Source organism: Phocoena sinus, chromosome 5, assembly GCF_008692025.1.
Source record: "Phocoena sinus isolate mPhoSin1 chromosome 5, mPhoSin1.pri, whole genome shotgun sequence".
NCBI lineage: Eukaryota > Metazoa > Chordata > Mammalia > Artiodactyla > Phocoenidae > Phocoena > Phocoena sinus.
In genome coordinates this window covers 91414828-91437782 of record NC_045767.1, presented here as the reverse complement: position 1 = coordinate 91437782, position 22955 = coordinate 91414828, and the positions used below count along the sequence as shown (strand labels likewise).

The following is a 22955-nucleotide window of genomic DNA, read 5'->3' as shown; positions in this document are numbered from 1 at the left end:
TGAGATCACAGTAGACACCTCTGATTTCAGACCTTGGTGGACTTAACACTATAGTGTTCTTTATGCACCGCGGTCTTGAGATTAATTTTTATTGCTTTCTGTCTCCTTGCTGAAGTATGAAAGGAGAAGCTTATCGAAGGGGTATTTATCAGTCATAAGCCAATAAGGAAGTGAAATTTATTTTTCCAGTTTATTTTATTCGGGAAGGATGGGGAGTTCAGAATATAGTAGATTTGTTAAAAGAGATATGAACTTTTTGCCTTGTTATTTCCTGGAGGTGGAACTATGCTACTTTGAAGGATCCAATGCTGTTTTCGGTTAATGATGATTTAAAGAATACTGTCATGAAAAAATCTGTGCATCTTTTTAGAAACCATGTTTGTACAAAGCATAAAATTAAAATGTTTTAATGTGTCTTTGCCTTTTATGTCTGTGTGTATGATCATATTTAAAGTCTTAATTAAATCTGTCATCTATTGATAAATTAATAATTCTTGTGCTGTCAAGAGTATGCTAAGGTTCAAAGCTCCAAAAACTGTATTACTAACAGTGAATTATGAGCTCAAGTTCTGTTAACTGTTCTATTAAATGGCCTTGGTTATATCATATTTAACACATTTTTTCTGCATCAATAAATCAAACCATTTAACTATGAATAATTAATATAATTATTGATACACTGCCACTTTACGCATGACCTCAATAGAATATCTCATTGGCCTTCACCAGGGGAGAAATCATTGAATTGTGTCCATAAAGATGAATAAAAGCTCAGCATACAGAGAAAGCACTGATAAACATTGTAGACAGAATCGTGCTCCAAGAGGCACAGCCTTGTGACAGGGAATGGCATATTAGGAATTAAGTTCCACATGCAAGAATATTGAATGACTTTGTAACATTCAACTGATTGATGGGTTCTTGGCCTTCACGCCAGGCAAAAAGCTTTCACAATGAATCAGAAACCCTATTCAGACACAATCTTAAATTCCTTGAGTCTCAATTCTCTATGTTCCAAGTGGAGGTGATCAAACTATGTATTATCAGTGTTTGTAGCCAACGATGATAATAAAGAAATACATATACAAACATAAGATTAAAATGTTTGAAGAATCAAAATAAAGGAGCAGTTTCTAACTTGGAATTACAGTTTAGGATTTAATGGAATTTAAATTAGCTATTATGGAATTTGTCAAACCAATTGTTTAGGTCTTCAGGGAGCTTCACTTTCAAATATGGGTCTGTAATTTGAGAGCTTTGACTCAATGCCAGATTGATAGCATATTTAATTTGTAGTAATTTCTAAATTCTTAATATTTTAAGACGATCAAATTCTCAGGTTTCTAAGATAATCTATTATAATACCATGATCTTCCAGCTGCTCTGAGGGCTGTACGTATAAGTTTGTAAGTCACATTAAGTACTCCAATTTGAATTGTGTCCTGTATTTCTCTCCTCAAAAATAATTGTTTATTCTGACACAGATACCATATACTGTACTAAAAATAACAACCATTAGTTGAGTATTGCTTTATGCCAGTACTACTCTACATGCTTTTGGTGTATATTCTTGAAACCTTACAACGATGTTACAAGGCTTGTTTTTATTTTATGGATGAGGAAATTGAAACTCAGAGAAGGTAAGTAATTTGGCGAGGTCACAGAAAGAGGAAGATACTTTTTTTTCTTTCAAGTGTGTTTGGCCACGATGCCCATAACTTTATTTTGGTCCACCCTGCGGTGGCTCATAGTGAGAAGAAGCTTGAGAAGCTTGAGAAGCAGAGGGAAACGGTGATCCCACAACTTGTTCCAGACAATGCTAGGGTCAGAGGTCAAACCACAGGCCTTTGAAAGTGTGTGAACTGGGCTAACGTTCAAAAGCCTTGGTTCTCTCTCTTGTTCTGTGTTTAGGTAGCTCTACAAGGGCACTGGCTGGGTGGTTCTATGCACTCCTTGCCGGTTTTGTGGCCCATTGAGCAGATTTCTCTGAGCTCTAACCCACTGCTATGGGTGCAGGTCCACTTCATCTGTTCACAATTGCCCAGACCATCTCATTTTCTTTTCACGGGACTGCTAAAAGTAAAAGGCACAATTCAAGAGTCCTGCTGCTATCACTCTGAAAGCAGAGGATAAAATGTTTCCACGGGGTCCCACACACATAGATGAAGATTAGTCCCAAATGTGAGCTGGTGGACTTAACAAGGCACTAGCCTTTACCTCCGACTGCTTTATGGGAAACTTAGAATAAAACAAGACCCTTACCTTCTAATTTTCCTGTTGCAGCATAGAAAACATTGCCCCATCTTGCTATTCCAAAAACTCTTTCTCTCCTATCTCTCACATCCTGTCAATTTTTGAAATTCTCCTGAGGATATCTCAAGAGAACTCTCAAGTAAGTAGTCATATCAGTGAGTGGAATCACCCATCATTCCTCTTCTTCTGCTCTGGCTTCTTTGCCCAGGAAACCTCAGGCAGTGCTGCCATTACTGTTTCCTGGTGGCTTCTCAAGGTTACATGGTCCTACTGTGTCATACTGTTCTAAGACTGATACGCTCACGCAGCGAACATTTCTTTCCTGAGCTCATCAATCTTTGACCATCCTCTCAAATACCCCTGTTCTCCACTTCCTAGCTTGATGTTCCCAGTGGAGGGCTGCCTTGTACTCCAAACTCTCCCAGACAATTTAATGGGATACCCACTCTTGCCATTTCTGCTTGCTCTAGGATATGTGTTGATATCTGCGAGAGCAAGCCAGAAGACCAATGATAAATGTAGACCCAGAATTTCCTCCTGCTCTTCCAGTCATTCACATCTTCCCTCCAGATATACGATAAATATATTTTGGTTCACTCTGAAGCTTTGCAGTAGGAGCCTGGAGAAAATACCTATATCTGCTTCTCCTTAACTTACAGACATGAACAGTAGTTGCATTTATTAAACATTAGCCAGTGCTGATACCATTCTGGTTTCTCCCAGAATCTCCAACACCGCTCCCATAATATGTATAAATACATTTTATTAAACGAATCAAAAATACTTTTAACACTGAAATTCAAGCACCCTGAATTCAGAAGGCTGAATAATAAGTCCCCAAATATATCCTTGTCCGAATCTGCAGAACCTGTGAATATGTTACCTTACATTGTTAAAGCAACTTTGCAGATGGGATTAAATTAAGGATCTTGCAATGGAAAGATGATCTTGTATAATCCTGGGTGGCCTGATATAATCACAAAGATTCTTATAAAAAGGATGTAGGAAGAGTCAGAATCAGACAGAAGATAATGTGACAGAGCAGATGGACAGAAAGAAAATGTCAGGGAGGAAGAAATTTTCCTTTGCCCTTCTAAATTCTTCTGGCTGGTCTAATAATTAAATTGATGTGAGATAGATTAAGAGGAGAAAGTCAAACAAAAGTTTAATAGCATGTCTACATGGGAGAGACCCAGGAAAACTGAATTATTTCACCAAAATAGCCAAAGCCCTCATCTTAAATACCATCTTCAGCTAAAGACAAGAGAGGATGTTGGGGGTAATGGTAATGGGACTTCAAAGGGGAGGAAAGCAATTTACCTGGAGATGGAAGAGCAAATGTTTGGCAAACAATATTTGCTGGCCCAGGCAGAGACAATCGGGCACAAAGTAGACTCTGATTTTTAGGCCCTGCTTAAAGAGTTTCCCTCACCACCCCTGGCTCACATTGTTTATAGATATCTCTGGTGATACCTCTATTCTAGGAGCAGGTCCTTTATCTAAATTCTTTTAGGCAGTTAAGAGAGAGGTTACAAGAAAAACTTTTTGAATCTTCTGTTTGTTAAAAATAATCAGCAGAGACACATTTGTTGGGGTAGGGACAAAATTTGCTGCCCTAGAAAGAGATCTGAAGAGGTTAGGTTGATGGCTTTGCTATGTTGATGGCTTTGAAGACACAGGAAGATGGCCATGAGCTATGATATACAGATGCCCTCTGGAAGCTAAAAGGATCAAGGCAATGGCTTCTCCATTGACTCCAGAAGAACCTCCTAGGGCGTCCAGGAGACAGCCCTGCGGACACCTTGACCTTAGTCCAGTGGAACTAATTTTGGTCTTCTGACTTCCAGAACCGTGAGAGAATAAGTTTGTATGCTTTTAAATTACTGAATTTGTAATAATTTGTTACAGCAGCAATAGAAAATCCAAGTGCTGGGTACGCGGGAGGGGAATAAAAGTTCAAGAAGTATAAAAGAGAGCTTCCCTGGTGGTGCAGTGGTTGAGAGTCCACCTGCCGATGCAGGGGACACGGGTTCGTGCCCCGGTCCGGGAGGATCCCACATGCCGCAGAGCGGCTGGGTCTGTGAACCATGGCCGCTGGGCCTGTGCGTCTGGAGCCTGTGCTCCGCAATGGGAGAGGCCACAGCAGTGAGAGGCCCGCGTACCGCAGAAAAAAAAAAAAAAAAAAAAAGAAGTACAAAAGAAACCTAAGCAAAAAATTTTTGTAAAGGGCTTTATTTTCATGATATTTATAAAAATACGTTAATAAGTATTTAAACTTCTCTATTCCAAGACAAAGAAAAATACTGCATAATTAACATGAAACAACGCATTATGCCTAACAAGGAAGACATAAAATGTCCAAGGGATATTTAGTACATTGTCATTTTTAAAGTTTCAGCATCAGAAATGTTGACCACAGATGGTGAAACTATTTCCATAAATAGATCATCAGCAACTGACCATCTTCTCATCAGTGCACAAAGTAAATGTACACATACATTCCCCTACCTTAACAGTGATCTATTTATTTGGATCCCCCGCTACTGTCTCCAGCTTTTATCACCATGGATGGTACAGTGTGGTATCCGGCCCAAAATAAACCACAATAGTTTTATGAATGAAAAACATTTAAAACACATCACCTTCAAATAGATAATACTCAGCACTGAATTAACTTTGATTTAATGTAAAAATGACCTTTTAAAATAACAGTACAGAGAACTGCCAAACACATTCATACCTTTTAGATAGAACAGTAATATACAGGCTTTGAAAAATAAATAAATAAATAAATACATATGTAAATAAATAGAAGAACTCTCATAAGGAACAGGCAAAAACATTAGACACAGTCCAGGTGGCCCCAGGAGCTATTTGTTTCTCTTCTTTCACTTTGATTCCACTAAGGCTGCAGTAGTAGCCAGTAAGCTCTCTCCAGCTCTCTAGATCAGTTGGCACTGTCCCTGTAATGAGGAAATGGGTAGTTAGTAGGACCCAAAACGTTGACCTCACAGCCCTGCACCAAGTGCTTGCTACCTAAACCACTGCTGCCCTGTGTGGCAGAAAATGCCAGGCTCTTAGATGCTGTTTAATTAGCAATAAGGAGCCTGTGGTCACAATCTTATTATTATCTTCAAAACGCCACAACATAATGCCACATTGGGCTGAAAAAAGTACATGCATGACATCACTTAAGCCTCATAGCAAACTCCATGAAGTAGCTATTATTATTTTCCCCATGTTATTGAGACTTACAGAGATTAAGTACTTTCCCCGAGGTTATAGGAATATAAAGGGTGGAATCTAGATTCGCATTGGGGTGGAAGGGGTTGGTCTCACTACAAATTCCCTGCTCTTCACCACTAAGCCTCAGAGGCCCGCATTGTCCAAAACCAAGCGTTCTATTTTCAGGGCTGAAGGCCATGAGAGACTGAGGTAAACAATACCTGTTCCTTAACGGGTAGGAAGCTTTTTCGCATCGTTGGCTAAATCTACTTCATCTTTTAGGAACATACATTTACCCAGACTCATGACAGGCAGATGAGGATGGAAGGCACTAGAAATATCCTTCTGACCTTAACAGCAAACTTAATGGTGAAATTATAATGACTTTCAGTCCTGCAGCTAAACCGTGGGTTTCTCTGATAGAAAAAAAAGGAGGTAGATGACTGACTCTAGTCACACGTGTGAATAAAAACCATAACTCACTTGTTTAGCATCTTGTTGATGATTTTTTTAACCATGGGAGCTTCAGGGTTGAGACAAACTTCCTGACCAGTCTTGAGAGTGGCTCTGCAGAGAGAAGGGAGAATCCACGTGAGGTCGGGCTGGGGGTCGGGGCGGGGTCGTCGGGAAGGCGGGGGTGACAAGCATAGCAACAGCGGCGGCACTTACACGACTTCCGTTTGGCCGCAGTGGGGTCCCGGGGGCGTCACCTTCACGCTCTGGATGTTCTTGAGGTGAATCCCCTGCACGGTCTGCAGGCACTGGCAGCGCAGTTCGGTGACCACAGGCGCCCCTGCGGGGAGGACAGACTCGGTCAGGGGGCTGTCCCGGGATGGGCCCCCACCCGCCCCCGTCCCGCCCTGGGGATGCCGGGCGCCGGGTCGCACCTGCTGCGTGCCGGCCGGCGGCCACCAGGACCAGGAGCAGTAGCGCGGCGCTGAGGAGCCGGGCGACGGCGGGGGTCGCGGCGCGGGCCATGGGGTTCAGCTCGGAGGGTCGCTGCCTGCGGCGGGAAGGCGGGCTGGAGGGCTGGCGGAGCGGATTCTGTGGCTCCCCGAGCCGGGCGAAGCCCTTTTATGCCGATCGGACAGGGGCTGGCAGCCCAGGGCCAGGGAAATTCCCCGACGCACTTGGCGTTCCCGGGTCCGGAAGGAGGGCGCGGCCCCGCTGGCCTCCCGCGTAATCTCTGCGCCGAAATCCCCGCAGGAGGAGTGAGTCGCCTTGCAGGTGGTGGTGTCACATCTTAGAGGAGAACAGGCATCATGAGGAAAGGTAGTTAAGACTGAGGGGATTAAGGCGAGGGAGGAGGGAAGCAGAGAGAACTGGTTTTTCTTTGTTTTTTAAAGTTATTTCTGAGATATACATTTTAAAGTCAGAACAGATTTTTCATGTGTTACGCATACGTATCTTGGGGCTTGATGATTTTATTTACGTCTGCATAAATGCACTCTGTTAAAACACGTCATCTCAAATTATTCATAAGAATGTTCCCTTATTTCCTGGTATTTACACACAAATCAGTCAAACTTGGTGTCATATCATCCCGCAGTGGTGAGGGGATGACCAGGATCAAAAGTTTAATTCAGTGTTTAAATTAGAACGAAGTGTCACAATGCTACAAAGCTGCTTTCCCCTGTGAAATTTTGGAACTTCCAGAGCTCGAGTAAATCCATGAATACCACCGTTTTTTGTGTAGAGGGTGTTAATTAATCCATGAAATAAGGAGCGGGTGGTCATTCGGAGCTGTTGCAGGGAGGGAAAGCTGCGTGGGGCTCACAGTTTCTAGTTTTATCCAAGAACAAAATAGGTCATAGAAATCAGGAGGGGATGCCTAGTGTGAGTAGCACCCTTTGCTCATCTAAGCACCAAAAAACATGTGTTCCTGTGAAGTATCTAAGAGCTAGATCGTGAATTTAATACCATTTGCTTGTTTTATGATCACAAATCTCATTTCATTTCCATGTTATATGGACTTTTCTGCTTCCAGCGATTTGATTTCCCTCTAGAGAAGTAATTGCTGTCATACTTTATCTTTTTCTAATTTCTAATAAGACATTTCAACCTGTTAACTGGAGACTTTATTATTGTGTAGTTTAGTTTTCACCCATAGTTTTAATGCCCTTAGTTGGATTATACTCAGGTAGGTTTCATATGCGAGAGGTGTGGGGATACCCAGTGGGAAGCAAGAGCAGGGAGGGGATGCTCCAGGGGTGGGTAGAGGCACAGAGTAGAACTCTGCTCCAGACTGCCTGGTGCATGACATTTAAACTGCCTGTGCCTCAGTTTTCTCATCTGTAAAATGGAGATTAAGGGTAGTATCTACTTCAGCGGGTTGTTATGAATAAATGTGTTAGCATTTGAACACAGCAGCACATATTAAATGCTATAAATAAAATAGAAATTGCTTTTTCTGTATTACTAAGCTGAAACTAACCTAGGGATAAAATCTTTGTACAAAGAGAAAAGAATTATTGAAAAAAACAAAACAAAAACTCCTCCAATATAAAAGGTTGTTTTTTGTGTTTTTGTTTTTCTTAAGAGAAAACTTAGAATGAATTTTTTTGTGTCATCTAGTTTAATTGCTGGGTAATTTCATAGTTCTAGTTTTAGTAATTTCAACTACAAAATGTGAATAAAAGTAAAGATGTCCCACCTTGATTATTAGAAAAGAATAAGAACGACTATATTATAAATAAAGATTTGTCTTTACATTTATTTTTTGGCAGTAATCATCTGTACAGTCCTGAGAAAAAGGACAGGAAATTAAAAAAAATTTTTTTTAAAGAGTAGGGAATGAAAGATGATCTGAAGTTTATAAAATATGAGTAACTCAACAATAATTGAGAATTTGTTTAGATATTATTGTTATTTTTTATTTTTCTGGGATTCTAATTGGAATACAGTTGACGCTTGAACAACATGGGCTTGAACTGTGCAGGTCCACTTATATGCAGATGTTTTTCAATAAATATATTGGAAACATTTTTGGAGATTTGTGACAATTTGAAAAAACTTGCAGGCTAACCACGTAGCCTAGAAATGTCAAAAAAATTAAGAAAAAGTTTGGTATGTCAAGAATATGTAGAATATATGTGCATGTTAGTCTGTTCCTACATAGGCATAAGGTGAGTGATATTTAATATAAAGTTAATGTGTTAGTTTTCTTCCTGTTTTATAACTTTGCTTTCATTACATTACCTTCATTGCATTACCATACAGTATGTCTTTCGCTTTCTTAATTGGGGAAACTGTGTATAAGGCTATCATCACAGGTAAATTTTTTTTTTAATTTAACAATATTTCTAATACTATGTTATGAATATGACTGTAATACTGTAGGCCATAAGATTGTTATAATGGTTCATTCATTAGTGTATAGGCTAGGCAACTGTGAAGCAATTGTAACAATTACACTAGGCTACCACAAAGCAATCATATTGCTTCTTCATTATTAGTGAATTAATGATTATATCTGAAATAAATATGAATTTCTTTTTTACATTATCTTTCATTTTTGATGAATCATGTTAGTAATACGTATAACATCTATAGTGTTTTGTATTAAATAAGACAATATTGATGGAGGTACTGACATGATTCATCTTACAAACATGACTTAAACTTACAGTATCAATAAATACAGTACAATAATGTAAATGTATTTTCTCTTCATTATGATTTTCCTAGTAATATTTTCTTTACTGTATCTTACTTTATTTTAAGATACAGTATATAATACATATACAAGATATGTGTTAATTGACTGTTACACACTTTCTGCACTTTCACTGCCAAGGATGTGGGTTTGATCTCTGCTTGGGGAATTAAGATCCCACAAACAGCAGGGTGTGGCCAAAACAAAACAAAACAAAATTTAAAAATTAAAAAATAAAAAGCAATAGTGTTCTGAAACCTACTAAAATAATCCAGTTCTTTCTTGTTTTAACAAGCATCTTCCCTAACTACTTGTTTTATAAGCTGAATGGCTGATGTATATGCCCGAACTTTCAACTAATACAATCACCAATTTGAAAAATATAGAGCCAACCCTAAAATAAAACCACAGGTTGCTAAATTTTATTTTGAGCTACCGTATTTACCGCATCTTGCAGATTTGATTGGCAGTATATAATCTGCCTTTAAAATACAGAGTTGCTGCTGTATCCCGAGATGACGGAGTACCGTCCTGCTCCCCCACGCTGGCCTTGGGAAGTTGTGCCTACAACTGCTAACCCTATTTTGTCACAATTACTACTTTGAGTAGAATGAGTCTGGCTCCGAGGGGAGAAGATGTTGCAAAAATTAAATCCCTGGATCCATCCCGTCTTCACTCCAGAGCATTTCATCCAATGTCAGTGTCATCCACCTGGTCCAGTCTCTAGTGCATTTGTCCCTTCTGCCTGCCTTGAGCCCCTTCCCACTGCTCCTGGTTACAAAACCTTGGTTTTCCTGTGGGAACCATCTTCTCTTCCTCCCAATCTGGGTAGCTCAGGTAGGGTGACCCTGCTCCAAAGCTCCAGAAGTGAGCTGATGACTGAAAGTAGTATTGGTCAGTCCTTCCAGTTTGGGTCCAGCCCCCAGCCACTCTATAGGTGCAGGGGTGGGTGAGTGACCTAAGCCTGGCCAAGTCAGAAAAATCCCTGGGGGACTTCCCTGGTGACACAGTGGTTAAGAATCTGCCTGCCAGTGCAGGGGACACGGGTTCGAGCCCTAGTCTGGAAAGATCCCACATGCCACAGAGCAACTAAGCCCGTGCGCCACAACTACTGAGCCTGCGCTCTAGAGTCCGCGAGCCACAGCTGCTGAGCCCATGTGCTGCAACTACTGAAGCCCCCACACCTAGAGCCCGTGCTCCGCAACAAAGAGAAGCCAACGCAATGAGAAGCCTGCGCACCACAACGAAGAGTAGCCCCTGCTCGCCGCAACTAGAGAAAGCTCGTGCGCAGCAACGAAAACTCAACACAGCCATAAATAAATAAATTAGAAAAATCCCTGGGGTCCTTTTTGTCAAGAAATTGCTTAAAAAAAAAAAAAAAGCCCTTGCTTCCTGTTGGGTTATATCTGGTAGAACAAAAGCTTAAAGCTTTGCCAGAGCTTGAGAACAGGTTGCCTAAAATGAAGCCAGCATAGAGAAAAGCAGCCTGATCTGGAGTGAGATTGTTACTGAAGAGAATTTTTGAACTGTAACACCAAGCTTTATCGCATCTACTCATCAGTCTTTTAGTTTCATAGGTCAAATGCTTCTCCTCTTCATTAAGCTAATTTGAGTTAGGTTTTTGTTACTGACTCCACTTATGCTGGTTATCTTACTTATCTTATATCTAGGAGGGCGTTTCAACTCACATTTAATGTCTTTCTTTCTCCAATTGTCTCAGCATTTTCAATGATAATTTTCTCAGCATTTATAAGGTGGGAATGAAGTTTGGTGCTGGGGATATAAAGAGGAATAGGAGACTCTGCCACCCTCTAACTCTCAATGCAATAAGGGAAATGAATGTACAAATAGAATATTTTTTATTTTTTGTCCCCGCAGCTTAGTTCCCCGGGAGAAGGATTGAATTCGTGCCCCCTGCAGTGGAACTGCAGAGTCCTAACCACTGGACCGCCAGGGAAGTCCCAACAGATAGAACATTTTTAGGAAAGCTTGATAAATACCATGGCAAACCATTCCCAAGGTATCAGGAGTGAGGACGGACTACACCATGACCTTTATCAGCTATCTACCACGGGGAGGGGGAAAGGCTAGGGTAACCTAAAGCTTCACAGAGTGTGCGGAAAATGAGGGGTGGTGGATACTGGAAAAGATTAAGAAGCAGAAACCTCAGTTAAATAGAGTTGAGAGACCAGAAGGGGGAGCTCTCACACCCTGGGACAAGAGCAGAGCCCAAGAGGAAGAAGAAAGACTCCTTTCCTGGCAAGGACATGATCAATGACAATCCGTGGACTCTGTTTACCATAGCCCCCCCACCCCCCCCTTTTTTTTTTTTTATTTTGCGGTACGCGGGCCTCTCACTGTTGCGGCCTCTCCCGTTGCGGAGCACAGGCTCCGGACGCGCAGGCTCAGCGGCCATGGCCCACGGGCCCAGCCGCTCCGCGTCATGTGGCATCCTCCTGGACCGGGGCACGAACCGTGTCACCTGCATCAGCAGGTGGACTCTCAACCACTGCGCCACCAGGGAAGCCCAAAAGTGTTCTTCTTTTGCCACGTGGGGACTTGCACGCAGCTTGCCGTGGTTACAGATCCCCAATTTGCAGTTCTCTGCTAATCTCAAGTAAACCCATCTTAGCTGAAGAAATATCTGACAGTCTGTTTGACGTCAAAAATATTAAAAGACATTTATGAAGCACACACAATATACAAGAGACTGTGGTCAGTTTTGCAAAAGACACGTAATGGGTAAAGCTGAAATATGAACTTCTTTGCACATACTTTCTTCTGCAATAGAGCTAGTCTTACCTTCTGTTCCTATAGTAAAGACAGCCTGGTGGTTTCAAAGTCTATGATTATTTAAATTCATTTCAACTAACTCTGAATATCAACTAATATATTAGATTTGGGCGTTATTCCAAGGCTTCTAAAGAATAAGTTTCAATATAAGCTTTGTATTTCCATTTTCTTAAGATTGCTTTTTAAACTTTTAGAGAAGTAATTAAATTACATTACATATAGTATAAGCCAAAGAAAGACAGAAATGCCAAAATTACCAAAGAATACGTCAAGAAATAGATATAGGAAATGAGGAAGTGTCTCTGTGGAAATGTTTTTTATCACACTTGGCTGTGATGGGCATGAAACAGGATGATGACCCTGCTTTGATGCTTCCTGTACTGTGGAAGCAAGATTTAGGAAGTTGAGAAATTAGTTATAAACCACAGCACACACATCAAGTACAGTGATATGTTACATATTTCAGCTAGGAAAGTTACAATCTTCATAAAAATCTTGATGATCGGAGAATATCTTCTGTAACCTTTCAGAATTTAAAAATCTGTTGATACACTCTTTATGGCTCATATATGCTCCCTTTTAGAAAATGTTATCTGTGTGTTGGAAAAACAAATGTGATTTATGCAATTGTTAGGTGAAGCATTCCTATGTGTTTTCTTCAGACCAATTTGGTTGGGCATGTTGTTTAACTTCTATACTGTTACTGATTCTTTACTGCTTTGTCTATTAAGTATTGACAGAGGTTTGTTAGAATTTTTAACTATGACTGTGGTTTCTTCTATTGCTTCTTTTAGTGTTTCTCTATTTTGCTTTATATATTTTGATAATATGATATTAAGTTCATAAAATTTTAGAATTATTTTTGTCCCTTGTAAAATTGCCACCTTTGTATTTTATATTTTTGGCCATGCCACAGGGCATGTGGGATCTTACTTCCCCAACCAGGGATCAAACCTGTGTCCCCTGCTTTGGAAGCACACAGTCTTAACCACTGGACCACCAGAGAAGTCCCACCATCTTTTTATTTTAAATCAGCCTTCTTTGTCTCTGACTACCTCTTTCCTTAAGTCTTAACGTATTAATTTGGTCTTAAGTATTCATTCATTAAGTATGTATTCATGCCAAGTTTCTTTCAGTTGGTTTTTACATGATATAATACTTTCAATTATTTTCATTTCAAGCAATCTGGGTCTTGATATTCAAAGTGTGCCTCTTTAAGCAACATAGATTTTTTTGTCTTAATTACACAGCCTGGTAATTTTTGACTTTTAATTGGAGTGTTTATTCCATTTAAATTTACTATAATTCTTAATATAGTTGGATTTAAGTCTACTATCTTGCTATTCTAGTTGTCCTATCTTTTTAAAAATAAACTTTCAATTTGGAATAATTTTAGATTTACAAAATATTTGTATGGATAGTACAAGGAGTTCCTGTGGACCTTTTGCCCAGTATTTCCTAATGTTGATGTCTTACATGATTATAGTACACTTGTCAAAACTAAGAAATTAACATTGGTACATTACTGTTGACTAAACTCCAGTCTTCCTTCAAATCTCATCAATTTCCATTAGTGTCTTTTTTCTATTCCTGGATCCAGTCCAGCACACCACATTGCATTTAGTCCTCATGTCTCTTTTTTCTCCTCTGATCTGTGGCAGATTCTCAGTCTTGTCTTGTCTTTCATGACGGACGGTTTTGAAGAATACTCATTAGTTATTTTGTAGAATGTTCCTCCATTTGGATTTTTAGGATGATTTTTTTCACGATTATACTGGGGTTGTGGGCTTGGGGTGAGAATATCATGGAGATGAAGTGCCCTTCTCATCAAATCATATGCGGGAGGGGTAACATGATATTCACATGACGTGAGCGGTCATAATAACCTTGAGCTCTTGGTTAAGGTGTATCTGCCAGATTCTCCACTGAAAGGATATTGTTTTTCCTTTCCCTTATCTCTTTTTTGGAGGTAAGTCACAAAGTCCAGCCCAAACTCACGTGGGGAGGGGAATTAAACCCCACCTTCAAGAGGCTTTACTTATTATATATATAATAATATTATATATAATATATATTATATATATATATTATATATATTATATATAATAATATATATATTATAATATATAATTATATTATTAGGCATTCTTCTGAAAGGAAGCCATCTCTCCCCTTGCCATCTGTTGTTTTGTTCCTTTATTCCTTAATTTTTTGTCTACTTTTGTATTGTTCAGGTATTTTCTTTTATCCCCTTTTCAGATTTTTAATCCAAAATTTTGCATACCCTTTTAATGGTTGCCCTAAAAAATTACTATATGCTTGCCACAGTATAATTTTCCTTAATACTTTCTCTAACAATTGAAGAGATGTATCATATTCTAAATCCATTTATCTCCCTACCTATCATTTGTTATTTTTGTCATGTATTTTAGTGTACAGTATGTATTTATCTCCATTGGTCATTATTATTGTTCAATAGCACAAATTGTTTGAGTTCTTAGGAAGAATCCATTTTTCTATCCTTTGCTCCCAGCTTCATTAAAAGGAAAAGAATTGCATAATTGTTTGAAAAACCACTACCAAAACCATTTAATAGGAGCTCTTGTTGAAATACTGATAAAAATTCAACAGTTTATGAAGAAGTAGTTTTGAATAACAAATTGGTCAGTGTGAAAAACAGGAATATTTTATATAAAACTAGGATTCTCAAGGTGGTTGGGGAGGGTAGAGTGCCAAATACTCTTTCCTGAGTAACAGAAAAGTAAGGGAAGTGACAGCCAGAAGCAGGCATAAAGTTAGGTAGAACCTAAGTCTAACTGTATAATACCTTGGGGGCACCCAGGAAGAACCAAAGATCAAGATGAATAAAACAAAACCTAAGCATGCTATTTTTTTTTGCAAAACCTTTATTTTCTTGGCATTTAAAAATATGTAACAATAGTTTTAACTTCTCTGTTCCAAAACAAAGAGAAACACTATATAATGAACATTAAACAAGGCATTATGCCCTACAAGAAAGACATAAAATGTCCAAGGGAAGCTTCAACATAAAAATGTTGACCACATAAAGTGAGATCATTTCAATAAATAATAACTGACATTGTTTTAAACAAGTACAAACATAGACGTGCACACAGTTTCCCCGATTCTAATAGCGATCTCACTGTCCAATTGCGTGGATCCCCTCTCCCACCCACCCCCTCCACCTCTATCACAGTGCCTGGCACTTTATGGTCTCCCAATAAATATCAGTTTAATGAGACATTTAGAACCCGTCATCCTCATATTAAATAACAATCAGGACTGAGTTAAGTTTGATTAAACACATTGAAATCTTTAAATACTAACATGTAAAATATTAAAATATGAGCTACAAAAATAAATAAATACACGTATAAATAAATAGAACTCATAAAAAATAGTCCAGCACATCATGTCCCTTCTTGGTGTCCCCAGAAGCCAGCTGTTCTCTTCTTCATTTTCACTTCCTACAAGAGCAGAGACTGCTCTTCAGGAAATGCCTTATGAGCTTCTTACTTCTTTCTAGGTCAGTTGGTGCTGCCCCTGTGATGAGAAAAGGGTTAGTGTTCAGGTGCTGAAGAAAGCTGCTTTTCTCTTTCAGGCCCTTGAGGCTCGAGGGACTTCTGCATGTAGACCCTGCCCCAGCTCTGCACTCAGAAAAGGTTCCTGCTCAAAGGGGTTCAAGACCTTTCACAGGTATCCTAGACTTGACCTGAGGGAGGTCTCACTGAAAAGTCCCTGCTCTTCACTAGTAAGCTTCAGAGGCCCATGTTGCCCAAAACCAGAGGTTCCACATTCAGGCAGAAACCATTGAGGAATGGAGGTAAACAATGTTTGTTCCTTAATGGGTCAGAAGCATTTTACCATCCCTGGCTAAATCTACTTTATCTTTTAGGAACATACCCACACTCATTTGAATAGGGATGGAGAGGGGGATAAGGACAGAGAACCCTGGAAATACCCTTCTGACACAGAGCAGATCAAATTTAACGGGGAAATAATAATGATTTTCCTGCAACTAAACCATAGGTTTCTCTAATAATATTTTCAGGAGGTAGATGCCAGTATTTGTGACCAATGGCTCTAGTTGCAAGTGGGAATAAAATCCATGACTTACTTCTTTAGCATCTTGTTGATGATTTTTTTAACCATGGGAGCTTCAGGGTTGAGACAAACTTCCTGACCAGCCTTGAGAGTGGCTCTGCAGAGAGAAGGGAGAATCCACGTGAGGTCGGGCTGGGGGTCGGGGTGGGGTCGTCGGGAAGGCGGGGGTGACAAGCACAGCAACAGCGGCGGCACTTACACGACTTCCGTTTGGCCGCAGTGGGGTCCCGGGGGCGTCACCTTCACGCTCTGGATGTTCTTGAGGTGAATCCCCTGCACGGTCTGCAGGCACTGGCAGCGCAGTTCGGTGACCACAGGCGCCCCTGCGGGGAGGACAGACTCGGTCAGGGGGCTGTCCCGGGATGGGCCCCCACCCGCCCCCGTCCCGCCCTGGGGATGCCGGGCGCCGGGTCGCACCTGCTGCGCGCCGGCCGGCGGCCACCAGGACCAGGAGCAGTAGCGCGGCGCTGAGGAGCCGGGCGGCGGCGGGGGTCGCGGCGCGGGCCATGGGGTTCAGCTCGGAGGGTCGCTGCCTGCGGCGGAAAGGCGGGCTGGAGGGCTGGCGGAGCGGATTCTGTGGCTCCCCGAGCCGGGCGAAGCCCTTTTATGCCGATCGGACAGGGGTTGGCAGCCCAGGGCCAGAGAAATTCCCCGATGCACGTGGCGTTCCGGGGTCCGGAAGGAGGGCGCGGCCCCGCGGGCCTCCGGCGTAATCCGTGCCCTCGGGGAGGGGGTGGGGTGTCGTCTCTCTGCCGAAATCCCCGCAGGGGAAGTGAGTCGCCGGCACCCCTGGGGTACCGCCTGCGAGGGCGGCCGTGGGCTCCTGGCCACCCCTGGTCGCGGGCGGTGAGTGTCAGACTGGTTAGACCAATATAGGGACTGTAGCACAACTTTAGGGCGAGAGTTAACTTTTTTTTTTTTTTCAAAATTTATTTATTTATGGCTGTGTTGGGTCTTGGTTGCTGTGCACGGGCTTTCTGTAGTTGTGGCCAGCGGGGGCTACTCTTTGTTGCAGTGCGTGGGTTTCTCATTGCGGTGGCTTCTCTTGTTGAGGAGCATGGGCTCTAGGTGCGCGGGCTTCAGTAGTTGTGGCATGTGGGCCCAGTAGTTGTGGCTCACGGGCTGTAGAGCGCAGGCTCAGTAGTTGTGGCGCACGGGCTTAGTTGCTCCGCGGCATGTGGGATCTTCCCGGACCAGGGCTCGAACCTGTGGCCCCTGCATCCGCAGGCAGATTCTTAACCACTGTGCCACCAGGGAAGTCCGAGAGTTAACTTCTTCTAAAGACACTTATGTTTTGGAGAGTGGAAGAGTTGACGCTGGAATGGCAGCCTTATTTTGTCTCTCATCTTCCTCTTTAAGTTGGGTTTTGTAGATTTTATTTATCCCTGGAATAAACACACTCTTTAAAATTACATCTGTCATCTCAGTTTGTGTGTAAGAACGTTTGTCGAATTCTCGGTGTTTTAGGATCTCAAATAAATCACACTTAATGCCATTGCTTTTACCAGGTTGGGCCTGGGGGTAGGCCATTGAACAGGTTAATTCACTGTTTATTTTAAGATACAGTGTTGTAATTTCTTATCTGCCCTCTCTTTGAATTTCTGGAATTTAGTCATTACAGGAGCACCACTTTTTGTTCTAAAGGAGGCTGTGTTTTCACTCATGACAGTTACTCGGGTGTTGAAAGGGGCCGTGTGGGGCTCAGGAGGTCCATTCCCCTTTTCTAGGCTTGTCTGTGGACAGAAAAGATCATAAACATCAGAAAGCTAGTACCTAGTGATTCCTGACTTTACTGTTGATACAAGCAGCAAACAGATATGGTTTTCGACATACATATGCACTAGCTTACTAGTATATTTCACTCCAGGTTGTCTGAATTTGCCTGTTTCCTGGGATTGATTCTCTCTTGAGTATCAGCTATCAATGTACTTACATTTCAGATTCTATGTAACTGAGGCCTTCTCACTTTCACCATCAGTTCCAATATCCCTTTTGGATTAAACAGCAGATGGTTTAAGTTGATCCTCCTGGATCGATGAGGACCTCGGGGATGTGTGTGACATTCTGTGGTTGCTGTGAGAAGGATTGGGGAGCTGAGGGAGTGGGTCTGCCTCAGGAAGAGCTGAGAGTTTGTCAGGCAGTCAGGGCTGAAGCCTCAGCTGCACACTTACTTGGCCATGGGACCACGGGGAATTATTTAATCTCTCTCTGCTCTCGCTTTCCCTCTGTTTAAGAGAGCTAATGATAGTGCCTGCCTCACAGAGCTGTTACGAGTATTAAATGTGTTAACGTTTGTAGAAGAGTAGCACATACTAAATGCTGTATAAATATTTATTAAATAAACAAAATAGAAGTGTTTTACAACCTTAATGTTACAGACTAGATGTTTGGGTCCTCCAAACTTCATATGCTGAAGCACTATATTTCATTGTGATGGTACAAGAAGTTGGGGCCTTTGGGAGGTAATTCAGTTTATATGAGGCCATCAGGGTGGGGTTCTTATGATGGGATTAGTGCCTTTATAAGAAAAGACACCTGGAGAGCTTATCGTCTCTTTCTGCAATGTGAGGCTACAGCAGGAAGGCAACTATCAGTATGTGCAAACCAGGAAGAGGATTCTCACCAGATACTGAATCTGCAGACACTTTGATCTTGCTTCCCAGCCTCCAGAACTGTGAGAAATAAGTGCTTGTTATTTCAGTCACCTAGTGTGTGATATTTTGTTATAGCACCCGACCTGATTAAGATACTTACATGAACAGCAATGGTCTATGATGAATCCTTATGTAAGCAGAAAAATTATTCTTTTTTCAAAGAAACATCTGTTAATTTATCTTTAAAATTTTTCAGCATTAGAAATTTTGTAAGAGGGATGCATCTGTATTCTTTGGGAATCTTGGAATAGATTTTTAAAATCCATTGTTTGAAATTTTGCTTTCAATTACTTCCCACATAAAATAGGAATAAGAGTAAAATTCTTCCCAATTCATTTATGGGAAAATATTTAAGAAATGACTCTCTGCCTTGGGCATTAATAGCTAGCTCCTCAAACAATGAAAAGTACTAGCTGTAATGATTCCCAGACCCAACCCAAAGACGTGAGTAAACACCCAGGAAGAGAAGAATTTCAGCTTATTTACAGTAGCAGCCAAAATGATGAGATACTTCAACTCACTATCTGTAGAATTATCTATAATGTGACTCCTAGAACTTGTTAAATTAAAATCATTTGCTTTCAGGAAGGAATAAGAAAGACTTTTTTTTCTTTTATAATGTACCTCTTTCCATTATTTAATTCATGACAGCCCCATAGTAAGTTTCAGAAAATTTTAAGAGCGCCAGTGTTATGAAGTCTATCATGATAAGCAAATTTCTTCTTGTGTTAACATGTCCCGAATGCCTCTTTTATAGGTACAAGCTATAAACCAATGCAATCACTAACTCAATGAAGTCATCTCTAAGATAGGAGCTCAGCTTCCTAAATTCCATTCTACCCTGTAATTTTTATTGTATCTTTGAGATTTGACTAATACAATGTACTATGCCTGCAAAATCTGGGGTCGTTCCGTGCTGAAAACTGACCTTGCTAATTGGCCAGCAAGAATGAGAGGTGTGGCTCTGCTTTATCCTAGCTTGCCTTGAGAGCTTTGCCATTGACACTACCACCGCTCCCATTTCCTAACAGCTATAGTTTGTGTGTAACGTTTCTGGTTCTACACTGAAGGGAGAAAATGAAGATGACTGAACATGCTACTACTGATAGATCCCAAGATTTCCCATCCCTCTAAGAGCACTTAGTTGAACCTCCCCTTCCAAGCTCTACTACAACTGCTATTTCTATCTGTCTCCTTCCTGGCACCGACCCTCCTTTTTTTTTTTTTTTTTTTTGGCCACTCCGGAGCAGTGTGTATCTTAGTTCACTGACCAAGGGTCCAACCGGCACCCTAGGGAGCGAAAGCTAATCACTGGTCCTAATCACTGGACCGCCAGGGAATTCCCCTTCCTTCTTCTTAAAACAGAGCCCTGGTTTTCCTTTGGAAATCCTCACCTCTGCCCTTGTCAGTCCATGTGATTAAGGTGCGGTGACTTCACTTCTGAGCTGAAGACGGGGAGCTTGTGACCCTACAGCAGTGTTGTTCCCTGCTTCCTACCTATGCCCTTGCCCAAGCCAATATGGGTTCACAATGGAGCCAATGAGTTAAGATTGACCAATGAGACAATGCCACTTGTGCAGGAACAAAGGGAATTGAGGTGCTCTTGCTCCTTGCTGGGATTGCTAAACTGGTAAAATGGAAACCCAAGGTCTTGCCATGACTTGGGGAAAGCTTTCCTGAGAGTAGACTGCCACAGAGGGAAGCACAGACCTGGCCTGCACAGACAAGATTATTGAAGACGCTTGAGCACCTGAGTCTAGCATTGTCCTATCTAATCCTTTGACTTTCACTGTTATATAGCAATAGATTCTCTTCTCTTGTTCAGCCAGTTTGAGCTGTAATTCCATCACTCGCAGTGAAAGAGTTCTGAAAAATACCTCCGTCTTTCATATTGCTTCTAAAGTTATCTTTCTAACAGACTGATTTCTTCACTATTTAAATCCTTCCTTCCCTTCTTTTCTCCATCTATTCATTTTAAAGATAGCACTTATGAGTTTGGAAACATGCTATGTTCAAGGAATACAAAAAGTTTAAGATTCATTCCATTATCACAAAACTTTCAGTCTAACAGGAGAAGCAGACGTACATACAGAAAATTATGAAGCAGCTTGGTAAATCCCATGAAGAGTATGCCCAGGATATGATAGGAGCATAGCGGTGGGATACCTGACCTTATTTCTGAAGGGGGTGGGCCAAACTCTCAGAGAAGAACTTCAGAGAACCTTCTCTGGAGGGAAGGTGCCTCTTGAGTTGAGTCTTAAAGGATGGATGAATTTTTCCCAGGTGAACTGGGAGATCAAAGGATAGAGGATACATTCCAGAAAGAGATGACCAGATGAACAAAGGCATCAAGGCTAGAATGAGTATCATGTCTACTGGGAGCAGCCAGCAATTCATGTATCTGGAGCTAAACCTGTGAGGCAGGGAGAGGGGGGAGAGATGGAGGCAAGATCTGGTCACTGAAGGCTGTGGGTAGCCCCTATCTGTTGTTCAGAAACCAGTTCATATGTTACCTCCATTAGAATGCTCTTAAATCCATCTCAAGGTGTTTCCATGACCTATGTGCACAAATTCACCAAGTACTAAGTGGTGTATGGGAAGGTCAGAGTAAATAAAAGGTTCAGGATAAGACAGAAAATGAGGAGATAGTTGATATTCAATTCAGTAGACCTTTATTAACCACCTACTGTCTATAAGGTGCTAGGACAGGATTTATAAGTGATGCAAAATTGGATAGACTCCAAACTCTTAACTTGACATTCATTAACATCTATCCAATATACTCCCCTCTGCATGTTAGGTAACTTCTGTTGTTGTTATATCTATAGTAAAGATTTGGATGATTTGAGCAATTTGCAACAATTTAAAATGATTTCAAGTTACACTAAGTACCCTTCAGAAATATTGGCTTTGGGCAATTTTTTAAAGATTTTTAAAAATTGCTTCAAATTAGGTTTTCATCTTTATTTTCTTAAAATTGTTTCCTAAATGTTTATGGAAGTAGTCCTGATTAAATAAATGCTACCATGTTCAGATAACGTAACGTGAAGAAACAGTGCTATGACAACTTTATAAAAGGGAACTCAGCACAGAGAAAAGGGAAACTTCTCCATGGAAATACATAGTTTATGCTATAAGATGTTTTTGGAGAATAAAATCATGATGACTATGGTTTTATGGAAGCAAAATTTAGGAAGTCAATAGATGAGTGTATAAATCACAAATAAAAGTATCACACACGTGGTGTCACAATATGGGTTTTAGCCAGAAGAATTATGAATAAAGAATCAAAAACTTGATTTTTAAATGTTGTCAATAGTATATTTTCCAATGATTTTTTTTACTACATTCCACATATTTTTTTCTTCAGAAATACTTTTATTTTTGATTTTAGTCTTCTTGACTCTGTCCATTTGTACATGCATTGTTTTTAGAGAGGCACACAGAACATATGTCACACGTAACTGAAGCCTTATAAAAAAAAAATAAGCAAAATAAAAGCTCTGTGTGAGGGGATGGCAATGGTATTAGCATTTATTTGGTACTTGCAGAAGCCCAGGAAAGAAGACAATACATGGCCAGGGCAGGAAATAGCCACACTTATTACTTGGGGCTGGAATGGATAAATAGAAAATCAGGAATAGAGCTTATTCTCTGTTTTTCTGTACCATGTGATCTCTTGTTACAGCTTTTCTCATTCTATCTGCTTCATTTTTATCCATTCTGCATTCCACCAGCTTATAGCCAACCTAAACATTTTTACTTCTTTCGAAGTCCTGAAAACAGTTCTCATATGATTATTATGAAAATCAAGTAAGTTCACATTTGCAAAATGTGCTTGAAAGTAAATTCTATATAAAATATTGTTAAATAAAGGAAAATAATAAAATAACAAAAATTAAGAATAGCTTTTAAGAGCAAAAGGAAAATAAGTCATGCATGAATTTGTACTTCCATAGTTGAGGTTAAGTGATCAGTTTTATTGATTGCTTAAATTTAGCAAATGCGACCAGGCTGGGGTAATTATTTCTCAATATCAACAAAGTAAAAGGAGAAAAAGGGGAAGATACAGAGATTTTGAGGATGAAGGGAGATGAGATTAGGTGTCATCACAGTAAAGTAGGAGGACAGAGCAGGCTGAGTGATCAGGGCTAACAACAGAGCTGGGTGTTTGAGGGAAATTGTGAGGATTTGGAAGAACAGTTTCTGAAAGTGCAAAGGTAGTTGATCTTTTAATTTTTTTCCATTTT

The 22955-nt window shown here is 40.6% G+C and overlaps 2 protein-coding genes and 1 long non-coding RNA gene across 23 annotated transcripts in view; 1 reads left to right on the top strand and 2 right to left on the bottom strand.

Annotated features, from left to right (window-relative positions):
• Positions 1 to 4919: 4919 nt before the first annotated feature.
• Positions 4920 to 6628, bottom strand: LOC116753842 (growth-regulated alpha protein-like). The gene is made up of 4 exons (XM_032631770.1): positions 6366 to 6628; positions 6148 to 6271; positions 5962 to 6045; positions 4920 to 5216 (listed from the first exon to the last, which is right to left on the bottom strand). The coding sequence occupies exons 1-4, from the start codon at positions 6454 to 6456 to the stop codon at positions 5201 to 5203; spliced, it is 315 nt and encodes a 104-aa protein (XP_032487661.1). The 5' UTR covers positions 6457 to 6628; the 3' UTR covers positions 4920 to 5200.
• An 8177-nt stretch (positions 6629 to 14805) lies between these two features.
• LOC116754232 (growth-regulated alpha protein-like) lies at positions 14806 to 16602 on the bottom strand. Its single transcript, XM_032632669.1, has 4 exons — positions 16469 to 16602; positions 16251 to 16374; positions 16065 to 16148; positions 14806 to 15490 (listed from the first exon to the last, which is right to left on the bottom strand). The coding sequence occupies exons 1-4, from the start codon at positions 16557 to 16559 to the stop codon at positions 15475 to 15477; spliced, it is 315 nt and encodes a 104-aa protein (XP_032488560.1). The 5' UTR covers positions 16560 to 16602; the 3' UTR covers positions 14806 to 15474.
• Positions 16603 to 16781: 179 nt separating this feature from the next.
• The window catches only part of LOC116754233, a 60396-nt gene continuing 54222 nt past the window's right edge, over positions 16782 to 22955 (top strand). For 19 of the 21 annotated variants that reach the window (XR_004350006.1, XR_004350003.1, XR_004350005.1 and 16 more), the window contains exon 1: positions 16782 to 16897. This is a non-coding gene — a long non-coding RNA (uncharacterized LOC116754233). The remainder of the gene's footprint in view (positions 16898 to 22955) is intronic. The other 2 variants (XR_004350010.1, XR_004350004.1) reach the window with 2 other exon arrangements.